General features: G+C 34.6%; 2 protein-coding genes across 2 annotated transcripts; both read left to right on the forward strand.

Annotated features, from left to right (window-relative positions):
- Positions 1–1,288: 1,288 nt before the first annotated feature.
- Positions 1,289–7,284, forward strand: LOC132046973 (WD repeat-containing protein 55). The gene is made up of 15 exons (XM_059437830.1): positions 1,289–1,497; positions 1,964–1,996; positions 2,125–2,189; positions 2,538–2,625; positions 2,738–2,810; positions 3,715–3,824; positions 4,645–4,687; positions 4,793–4,849; positions 5,060–5,136; positions 5,220–5,268; positions 5,405–5,451; positions 5,545–5,618; positions 5,747–5,802; positions 5,906–6,029; positions 7,066–7,284. The coding sequence occupies exons 1-15, from the start codon at positions 1,394–1,396 to the stop codon at positions 7,134–7,136; spliced, it is 1,071 nt and encodes a 356-aa protein (XP_059293813.1). The 5' UTR covers positions 1,289–1,393; the 3' UTR covers positions 7,137–7,284.
- A 1,411-nt stretch (positions 7,285–8,695) lies between these two features.
- On the forward strand, positions 8,696–9,781 carry LOC132048347 (stress-induced protein KIN2). Its single transcript, XM_059439255.1, has 3 exons — positions 8,696–8,850; positions 9,190–9,258; positions 9,399–9,781. The coding sequence occupies exons 1-3, from the start codon at positions 8,794–8,796 to the stop codon at positions 9,471–9,473; spliced, it is 201 nt and encodes a 66-aa protein (XP_059295238.1). The 5' UTR covers positions 8,696–8,793; the 3' UTR covers positions 9,474–9,781.
- The last annotated feature ends 2,074 nt before the right edge of the window (positions 9,782–11,855 follow it).

The raw sequence follows: 11,855 nt of genomic DNA on the forward strand, positions 1-11,855 counted from the left end.
GGTCATCAGGAGCAGAATTTTTATTACTGGTTTTTGCACTAATGATCTACTTCATAACGGAAATGATTTACTGCAAAAATGGTCCACAATTGACATTCTCAGCCATTTCAGTGATCTTTGCACAGGAAATGATTTGGTCACAAACCTTTGTATGGTGCTATTCAAGGGGTATAAGACAAAGAACTGGGCTAGTGACATTAAATTCCACGATTCTTCTCATATAGGACATGATGTGAGTCTTGGTTTTCAAAGTGAGAGATTTGGCACAAAGACCGTGCTTGTTCTTTGGAAGCGAGATCAAGGGTATTATTGGAAACTTGGTGCAAGGTGTTTGCCTACTTGGTTTCCATTTGGTTTATGAGCTACCTTAGGTTTTTTGGGTTGAATGAAGCCTGTGTTACATGGAAACATAGGTATACCAGTAGTCTTGTTTGGTTCTTTGGTGTTGACTTCAGGATGCCTCAAAAGAAATGATTTGGTGCAGAGACAAACAAAAGAAGCAAGGAAGCAGCATAGCAACAGATGGCTTAAGAGTGAACTCATTATATGTGTCACTGATCTTAATCTTTTTGGGACAGGATGTGATGCAAAAATGGTAAAGATCATCAATTCTAACAATTCAAAGGAGCAGCTATGGAATAGGATGGACCATTATAGGACTACTTTATTCATATAGCATTGCAAAATGCAGTTCTTTGGTCAAGTCTAGATCACAAACTGCTCAGTTTTTTATTTTTCCAAATTTTAGTTAATTTAGTTTTTCCACTTTGTAGTTTCAACTTAAGACATCTTATAAGTCTTAAGTTGGTCATTAATTTAATTCTTGCATTTTTATTAGCCATTTTGGCTACATTTGTAAAGACACTTTATTTGTTTTGCCTTGAGAAAAATTTATAAAATCAGCCTTAGGCTCACAAGCCTAGTGGACTTTATTTTTAAAAAAAAAATCACACAATATTCATGTAACTCCCAAAGTATCCTCATTAAGTCAATAATGGTGGATTCATTGCACATCTTGTCAATCCATCCATTAGTGAGAGAAATGAAATTATTATGCAATGAAAAAACCATAGGTCATATTATGCTTTTCTTCAAAAGGTTAAGTAAGCCAAATAATACGATTTCCTTTCTTTTTCTTGTATTAACAGATCTAATCTATTATTTAACAGTTGTATTTATTATTAAATAGTACGTCATTTATTTGTTAGGTTTACTAAATAAATTTACTTAAAATATTCATCTTTATGCCTCAACCATTGTAAAGTTTTTCTTCACTTACATGCCAAGTCATACACATCATAAATTTTTTCCTAGTACTAGGGTTTAAGACTCAGAGACGTGATTTTGACGAGGGAAAATTCCACAGTGGCGTAAAAAACCTTGTTTTGTAAGTATGGCTGCTGTGGAGATAGACCTTGGAAAGCTTCCATTTGACATTGATTTTCATCCGTCCGATCATCTTGTTGCTGCTGGTCTCATCAACGGTGACCTCCTCTTGTAACTTCACTTCACCTTTCTTTTTCTTTTGAATAACTTGACATAAAATTGTCCAATTATAATGAATCATCTGAAAATTGAATTCTTTGGGATGTGCCTACATAGAATATGAAATATATCATATAAGACCCAACTAGTTTAACATTGAGTTATACTCCTCTGTCCCAATTTATGTGCCACTTTCCTATTTAAAGTATTTTCTTTATCATATTGACTTTTGAGAAAAATCTTCCAACTTATATTACTTTTTGTGTAGTTTTTCAAAAAATATATAAATTTTAGTTTAAAAAATATTGAGTTGATCTAATCTTATTTAGCTTTAAAGATTAGTCAAATTGATTTTTAAAAAATAAAAAATTGACACATAAATTGGGATGGAGGGAGTAGTTTATTGATTGATTGGCTTTGGTGTGTCGGGCTGTTTCAAACAAAAGAAAGTTTAATGAAATTTATCTGTCTCTTGCAGGTATCGTTATAATGCTGATTCTCCGGCCCAAAAGTAGTGATAAATTTCCTTTTTTAGCTTCTTTCAGTTCATCGTTGGATGGTTTTGGTTAAATGGGTTATTCAGAATTGTTCAAATGTTTTTTATTCCTTTTTTTTTTTTTTTGGTTTGTTCAATAATAGGTTGTTGGAAGTTAAAGCTCATACTGAATCATGTAGAGCTGTTCGGTTTATCAACGAGGGCCGGGGTAATATATTCAAACATAGCCTGCTGTTCTCTTTTAGTTGCTTGTAATTCAAATAGATGTTTCTTTTTCTTGTTGGTTACAGTATGTACTCGCCAACGACTTGTGCTAATTGCCACCCTCTATAAGTTGGACATGAACCAACACTAAAATGAACTAGAGAACTCTCATTTTCCAGCTCTACTCTGACATAGTAAACAGAAGACCAAGGTTTTTTATTAGAAAAATGTCATCTTGGTCTAGATTTTTCTTTGGTTCTGTTATTTCCGTAAATTCTGGTTCATTTTGCTTCAATGCAGTGATTAATTGCTACTTTGATTTGTCTTCTTCTTAAATCGAATACACGTACAGCAATTGTGACGGGATCTCCAGATTGTTCTATTCTTGCAACGGATGTTGAAACCGGCTCAGAAATTATTCGCCTGGAGAATTCCCATGGGTGAGTGTTATAAATTAAGTGTTAGTGATGACATGTAGCAGCTTCGATTTAGGTATTTATTAAAAAATATTGCTCTGTAGATGTTCTCACACAAGTGTCACTTTGGTTTCAGGGCTGCTGTTAATCGAATTGTTAACTTGACGGAGTCAACTATTGCTTCTGGAGACGATGAAGGATGCATTAAGGTGACGTTGGTGTATTGATTTTATTTTTACCTGACCAAAGTTAATTAGAGAATCTGAAGATATAAATCCTTTTGGTTGTATCTTCAAATTTTGATTCTTGAAGTTACTAGTAAAGTAATCAACATTCTATCATTCAAATTGTACCTTGCTTGATAATCTTTTTGTTGTCATTACACTATTTTAGATTGCTTCATTTACTGTTGATAGAAAGTAGCAACAGCTTTGAGGTGTACACCGTACACAAGGTTGACCAGACATCCCGGTTATATAAGAAAAACGAAAGTGGCAAAATTTGGCGTGCCGTGTGGATTTTCTGGATTCCATCATCATAATTTACTTTGTTCTGTCAGAAACCTTGCGAACCTGGTCCATGGGACCATAAATTTTCTTGTTCTGTGAAAAGGAATTTTGAGGAAGTAAAATAATATTAGCGCCTTAATTCTCAATATAGTGCACGTGTAAATATTGTTCCTTCACGTTCTTCATAGAAAAATTGCTCTTTCATATTCATGAGCAATGTTGATGATTCTTGCTTTTTTCATTTTTCTTCAATTCTGTGGCTGGATTATGAAGATGAACAAAAACACAAATTTTTATGCTGTAATACTTCTCATTACAATTTAGAGCTTCATTTGGCTTTCTGAATGCCTTATCAAGATTGCAATCGGTAAATTTTTTGTTTTAGCGGACTTCGACTAACAGAAACTTGAATCATTTGATGTTAAAATTCTGCTAAACCATTGATGATGTTGATGCTTTTTTTCCATGAAACTGATCATAATAGTTGCATCTCCATCACGCTATGTGTGCCTCATTGTGCTCCTTTCCTCGGGTCCCCTTCTCTTGCTTAAGATAATTCTGTTGCATGGTGTTTGAAGCACCATAGAGTTCAATTAAGTTTTAGTTAGCCTTTCCGAACTACTTGTCTTTATGCAGACAACTCTATACTTTTTGTGAAGAATACATATCAGACATTACCTTTGCAGCTGATTCCATGAAACTATTGGCAACAAGGTACATAATTCACTCTCTCTCTCTCAAAAGAATGCATGAGCTCGGTGATTGTAAGATGTATATTTAAGTGAGATCTCCTGTTAAGAGGGTGAGAACGAGGCACTCAAAGCTTTCATCCCGCCCCACCATCTTCTTGACTTCTCATCAGCCTTACTAGGAATGGCTATTTGAAACACAGTCATAGTTTATTGAATTTGATTGTAGATTTGCTGAGTTAGTCACATTTGTAATTAATGGAAAGTAATACATTGGGACTAGATCTAACTCTCTATGTGCGAGGAGGAATGGATTTGCAAATCTTCTGTTGGTTCAGAAGATACCACGACAATTGACCTTTCTAAAGGATGAAACGAAAATCAGGAGTCTTGCTGCTATTTTGCCAACTCTTTTTTTGTTTTGTTTTACATTAATCTGATTTTTAGACAGTTTCTTGCACTGGTTTTTGTTGCTCTATCATCCGGGACATCTTGTTTACTATGTTATTTTCAAAAGGTGAAAGGGGTTCCTGATGTACCTTTTACTTGATGCATTTGAAACAGAGTCATAGTTTATTAAGATTTATTTGAATTGGTTATCCCCAGTTTATGAGTAATGGTAGAGTTAAGAGTACAAGTACTCCATTATTTATTTTACCAGTGTGCTGCATTTTTCCAAACTCTAGGGTTTGCATACTAAACTACCAAAAAGTTTCTCTTTATTTTGTTACTTTTGGGTTCATGTGCTGCTAAGTCTGGCTTAGCTTAAGCAGCTCAGTGTCATGGAGTTTAAATTGAGAACTCAGTGTAATTATCTGAATTGCAAATCTACCTTTTCTCTGTAGTGGCGACGGGTCACTTTCTGTTTGCAATTTAAGGAGCAGCAAGGTAATGTAATTGTTTTGGTCTCTCTTAAAATAAAAAAAAACTATCATCTCGACATCAGTTCTCCTCACTTTAAAAGTTGATACATCTTCTAAGTCTCAATTTCAGATCCAAACTCGCTCTGAATTTTCTGAAGAGGAGCTGCTCTCTGTGGTAATTATGAAGGTAATGAATCTTCTACATTTAATATGATGCCTTTTTCCTTTACACCTTCTCTTGTTGAGCTTTGAAGAAATGTCTCTATAGGGTTGTTTTAATCTTACATTGTTTCTTCTTTAGATTTTCTGGTCAATTTTTATCCACAAAATACTGTCTCTAGACATGCTTTAATCTCTTTTGGTGGACTATATTTACTGTTTCCATTTTTGTCATCAGAATGGTAGAAAAGTAATATGTGGTACTCAATCTGGAACTCTGTTACTGTATTCATGGGGATTTTTCAAGGATTGCAGGTATGCCTCCTATTCCCATTTCCGCTTCTTGAACTTCTTATCAGGAGTTGATTCCAATATATTCCATTTCTTGTCATTTTCAGTGATCGCTTTGTTGATCTATCACCGAACTCTATAGATGCATTACTGAAAGTAAGTGTCTATAATAATTTTTTGTTGATAAGGGTGTCTGTCTACTGTAATTTTCTTTTCCCAATAATTAAAGCTTGAAATTAGCTTGATAATCATACATTGAAAATTCAAAATATTCTTTTTTCTTCTGGATAAGCTTGATGAAGATAGAGTAATAACTGGGTCTGAGAATGGACTTATCAGGTGAGAGAACTCTCTGCTGTGGTATAAGACTAGATTTTTCATTTGACAAATGAAATTCTATTTTCCTTGAACCAAGGCTTCTTTTTGGTGTAGTCTGGTTGGCATATTACCAAACAAGATTATTCAGCCAATTGCCGAGCATTCAGAATACCCTGTTGAACGTCTTGGTATGACTTTAAGTTGAAATTTTGGCATTTTGCAGTCTATTTGTGATGGCTGAATCTGTATATTTTGCAGTCAAAATGTCAGACTTATATTGACATTTTCCTATTCATTGTACCTTGTCATGTTGCAGCCTTTTCTCATGATAGAAAGTATCTTGGAAGTGCATCACATGACAACTTATTGAAAGTCCGTAAATGTCTCTGTTACCCCCTATAGTAGTTCCTTTAAAATTTTCAAGAAGATTGTGAATGGACCAAATAGACCATCCCTCCTTTTTCATACTACCTAGTTTTGGGATCTGAATGAGTTGCTGCTGCAAGATTCTGAGGATGGTGCGAAGAATGATTCAACTGCTGAAGATAGTGATACAGATGGGATGGATGTTGATGATAATATTCCAAAATCTTCCAAAGGTATACAATCTTTCACATTTCTGAATGGAGAAAAGGATATCATTATCATATTTGAATGTATCATTATCATAGGTTGAATTGATCGAAGGTTTTGAAGAGGAAAAATTAATGAATTTATCCTGAGATTCCCAACTTATTAATGAATTTACTTCCCAAAGATTTTATATAAATCCCTTGTCAATGTTTTTATATGGGCCATTTTCTTGTAAACTAGTTGAGTCTCATCTGTGCTACACTATCGAGCTTGGCTCATCTGGTTTCATCATGCCTTTTTCTTTCTATTTCAAATAAAAGGGTAGTATCTTAAAAAGTCACATTTCTTTCAAATTTGAGATCAGTTACCAGCTTCCTTGTGTTCTTGTGTTTGTTGGGGGAACCATTAGGGATATTATCATCGTTTCATTAATGTATTCGAAAAAGACCTGCATTTCACATTGTTCATACTGATTATTAATAAATATTTAAAGGATTTAGAGTGTGAAGGCACGAGTGCACCTCTTTTTGAGTCTTTATTTTTTGGTTAGTGGATAGTCTGTGGTGATAAATTATTAGTACATTGACTAATGTCATTTTCAGTATTTTTGATCCATTGCTGTTCTAGTGCTGACGTATAGAGGATGTGAAACTTATAGATGCGTCCCTAATATTAGAGAAATATGTTTTAGGGCTTCATTTATTCTCTGTGAAAAATCTGAGAACAAGGAATTGCTTCTCAATGTTTCTTCCCTGGTAACCAAATTCAGTTAATTGGTGCAAGGGGCGAGAAAACTGCCATGCTTGCAATGGCCTGTACTAAATCTTACATCATCATGTTACTGTACTGAGGCGGCCTCAGTAACATGGTTTATTAGATTTATTGACTATATAATGGTAGGATCTTGTCAGGTACTTCGTGAATCACCAGAACACAATCAAAATCACTCTCAACCGTCCCCCATTCCCCCTCTTTTGCTTCTTTTGCCATGTTGTTTGTCCCCACGTTATTAAAAAAAATGTAGCCTACCCCTTAACTTCTTATATAATGCTCTTTCTGCAGGGAGCAAGAAGAAAAATGTAAAGAAAGGGCGAAATCCTGGGACTTCAAACAATTTCTTTGCAGAATTATGATATGATATTTCATTGGTCTTGGAAGGGGCACATCCATGGCTATTCAAACAAAAATTGTTCATCAATTCTGTCGTTTTTGAGTGCTTCCTGGGTAGCTGTCACATGAACTGATGATTGCCGAAAGAAGGGAGGTATAAGTTAACAACTGATGTCCCATCGCCTGCCCCTGTCAACCCACCCACCCCCCCCCCCCCACACACACACACACCCTGACACAGGGTTTAGGAAGCTGAGGTCTAATGATGCGTTTGGAGGGGTGTATTATACAAGTTTTTGGAGACTCCATAGGTTAGCTTTCACTTATTTGTTTTGAGGGATGTTACTGCGATAAATATCAATTCTGGTGATAGGCTCGTGTAATAGTGGTGCATTGATTTTTAAAGATTATCCATATTTCATAGTTGTCATGTAATGGAATCTTAATTCCTGTGTAAAATGGTTTCTATCTATTGACCTCTGTATTTGTCTGTTGGCATCAGATGATGGAAGATGCTACTTAGGTACCTAGGTTCAAAGAATTTCCTGCCATGACCCAATAGAGTGATAGATAGTACCAGCAGATATAACTTAAACGCAATAAAATAAAATAAAATGAAACATTCATCTTCAACAGAGTTACAGAGACAATATATTCTCACTCCTAATGAATCAGAACAAACATGCTCAAAGCAGGAGCAGCACATTTCTCTTTTGAGACATCAGTAATTGAAGTATCAAAGTTTAATTGATTTGAAATTTTAAACATCAGGAAACAAAAAAGAGTAGATGATCCATCAATTACATAATTGGTCAAACAAATCCGCAAGTTGGATCATTATGTGCATGTACTACTTCGACCAATTGATACTCTCAAATGAATGGATATATATGTGCTCAATTTTTATTATATCCCATGGAATTTTTATTTCTTACATGACATAGTGTTTGAGAATCATAGGTCGACCCAGGTATGAAATACATATAACATGATTGTTGAATGTATATGCCTTCCCCAATATGCTACACTTACAAGAAGTCATTAATATTTCCTCTAGAAACACCATCACATCATCTGTGTTACATTTGGTTACCCAGTCTTGGGAAATATTATTATAGAATCCTTCCAATACGTGTAAGTTAATGACTTCTATTAAGTGATACTCCATAATTTTCACAGTAATTCAAGCACATATACTTAGCTTCAAAATTCAAATGCAATAGTATTATAATACATAACTTGCAAAATATAATTGGCATTTAGACACACTTTAGTCGTAGTATAGTAGAGTGTTATAACTAAGCATACTTATTTGAATCTTTTTCTTAAGGTAGTAGAGTGTTAGAACTGGGTATACATATTTGATGTTTTTTTTTTTTATGCTATATAAAATTAGAGTAAAATATGCTTTAACTTTAAAGATTAGAAACGTATTCCGAGTTTTAAGAATCTGCCTTTTCATTTTTGTTTTTGAACCTTTAAAAGACTAACTTTGTGTAACTTCTTCCCCATATTGAGGCCTAGAATGTGTCTTACTTCAACAAATGTCAAGCATTGAATGTGTTTCAAGATCTATAAATACCACATTCTTCTTAAAACAACACATCAACAAGCAATTCCAAAATTAGTTTGATTTCTCTGAGTTTGTAACACTAGTTGCTCATTTTTAATCACAAAATCATGAATAACTCTCAGAACGTAAGCTACCAAGCTGGCCAAGCCAAGGGCCAAGCCCAGGTAATCGATATATTATATATATGCTATAATTACTTGCGCATTCATTTTTCCTTTAACATGCTCACAGAAAATTGATGAAGTCGAATATTATAATAAGTGGATATGAAAAAAAATATGCAAGAATATGACTCGATACTGCAACATAAAGCAATAGTCGAGTCACCTTCCTAGCAACACTAAAGTTTTTCTTATGTCAAAACGACTCAACAATTTATGTGTATATAAAGAAAACTATTTTTTGCCTATTTGCATTACAATTTTCAAATAAGCGTAATATGTCCTATTCGGACTATGTAGCTCTGCCACTGATAAAATGTGATATATGTTGTTATGCGACAGGAAAAGGGTAACCAGATGATGGACAAGGCTGCCAATGCTGCACAGTCTGCCAAGGAAACAATGGAAGAGGTTTGGCCATTGATACTCCATTATATATTTGTTGTTCCATAGATATATATATATACACATCATTTAAGTCTAATTCTTATACTCTTTGCTATTTATAAGACCAAAAAATAATGTGTTATACTTGGTTGACATTTTTGTAGGCGGGACAACAAATGCAGGCCAAGGCACAAGGGGCAGCTGATGCAGTTAAAAATGCCACTGGCATGAACAAATGAAATCCTATTTTCAATTGCAGCCAGATGGGCTCTTTTTTAAATTTTTTATCCCCCTTCTCCTTAATAAGTTTGAAGGTTTTTTTTTTTTAAAATTTCAAATTAGGGAAACAATTTTTGTTACCTAGGATTGAGTATGGTTGAGAGATTCTGTTTTTGAATCAAAGAAGAAGTTGTGTATGGGTCACATTGTCACAACCTTCTTAGTTTCTTATTTCTTTCACTCTAATAATAGTATTTGGTTCTATTGAATCTCCGGACTTTGCATTCATGAGATGAGATGATATGATTACGATTTTGTTGTTCCAATTTGTTTTACACTTTTAACTTATCGAAGTGATACTTTATCAATTTCTTTGAGCTATATGTTAACATATATAATTAACTTCTAGATTCAAAGTTAGACACTCATAAACCATGTCATGAATATTGAAAATTGGAATGCAATTTTTCTCCTATTAAACTAGGGAAGGACTACATATAAAAATAATTAATCAAAGTTCAATTAATTTGAAGTTCTGAACATGAGCAAACGAAAAAATATTAAACATTTGGATAAAAAATATTATCGTATCGCAAATTCGCAATATATGTGAAATGATCAAGTCTGAGTATTTCGACATTTTAGTTATCAAAATCTAGCTCACATCACATTCCATCATAAAGATAATTGAAATAAATATCAGGACCGACAGTTGATGTGGTATTAATTAAAGTTTCCTCTTATATTAAACATGGTGGATTTTTTTTTTTCCTTTCTAAAAAACTATTTTCAATATTGCAAATTTCGGAAAATTGTCGATTTCTTTTGCAACCTCAACATCATTAAAAAATATGCTTTTCAATTTTTGTAAAAATACTAAGTTACTTAAAAGGTACTTTTCATTTTCTGGAAAGGAAAAAAAAGCTCTAGAAATGATGTTCGGTCGAAAAAATTTCAAAAAATATTTTCAAGACTTCTTGAAAATAAACACCAACTATCACTTTTTTTTTTTTTGGTAAACACGATAATATTATATATATTAAGGCATTACATGCGTAGCAGTGGTTACAACAAGGTCGCTATTAGTAATAGTAGATATTATGTCAACATTACTATACTTTGCTAGAGTACTACATTTAGTATTAGATAGCATCCTAGTAGTGCTGGAGCCTAGTCTATCAGCTTTTATTGCTTTTGTAACTGCCTGACCAGGGGGCTGAGCAAAATGAATTATCGGCAGTGTAGAGTCCTCTTCGATACGTCGATACTGTGATACTTTCGTAGCCAAAATATGAGCGACCTTGTTACATTCTATGAAGCTATGTTGGAGTGTTGGATTCCCTAACCTCTTCAATAGGGACCTGCATGTTATCAGAATAAAAGTGTAAGTAGGGTGATAATCCTCTTTTAAGAGGTCTAATAATTCAGTGGAATCGATTTTTGCCTGATAATCCTCTTTTAAGAGGTCTAATAATTCAGTGGAATCAGTTGCCACTATCAGAGGTGTAAGTTGCATGTCCCAAGCCAGCTGTAAGCCCGCTCGCATGGCCTGTAGTTCAGCCATCAAGTGGTTATGAGCTAAGGTAGTAGATGCAAAACCACTGATCCACTACCCACTCGAGTTTTTGATCACCCCTCCTATACCTGCTGTGATGAGCTTTGGTGAATAAGCACCATCCGTATTTAGTTTAAAATAATTTTGGGGGGGAGGTAACCATTTGATCAGTACTGGAGTCCTTGCATTGTTATCATGGGTTCTATGGTGAGCTTGTTTAAACTCAGTAGCCTTGGCAAGAACTCGATCTAAAGCTAAGAAAGTGTTAGTATGGTTAAAAGTGTTATGATTTCGTTGGAGCCAGAGATGCCACAACACAAAAGGGTATATCTCTACCCATTGAAGATTGAGGTGGAGCAGGGGAATATTAAGATCTTAAAGTTGTTGGAGCCAATGTGGAGAGGTCAGATGTTGCATATTAAGTCCCATATCTAACCAAAATTTCTTAGAGATGTGGCAGTGGAATAAAATATGAGGAATGGTTTCATTGGGATGCCCACAAACTACACATGCCCACAAACTACACATGTAGAGTCCCCTAAAAGTCCAATATAGTGAAGATGTGCACGAGTAGCAAGTCTGTTGTGAGGGAATTGCCATAGGAAAAATTTAACATTGGGCATAACAGGCAATTTCCAAATCCAAGTGAAGGAGTATGATGATAACAGCCTGGAGGAGTTAAGAATCTGGTGGACAGATTTTGAAGTAAAACGGCTATTTGGAGTTAAAGACCAATAAGGAGTGTCAGGGGTAGTAGGATCCAAAGTGTGTTGCACAATAGAAGCCATGCGAGTGACATAGGGTCACCTTGCCTGATTCCCCTAGAGGGAGAGAAGTAATTGGTTTG

This window comes from Lycium ferocissimum, chromosome 2 (genome assembly GCF_029784015.1).
Source record: "Lycium ferocissimum isolate CSIRO_LF1 chromosome 2, AGI_CSIRO_Lferr_CH_V1, whole genome shotgun sequence".
Taxonomy (NCBI): domain Eukaryota; kingdom Viridiplantae; phylum Streptophyta; class Magnoliopsida; order Solanales; family Solanaceae; genus Lycium; species Lycium ferocissimum.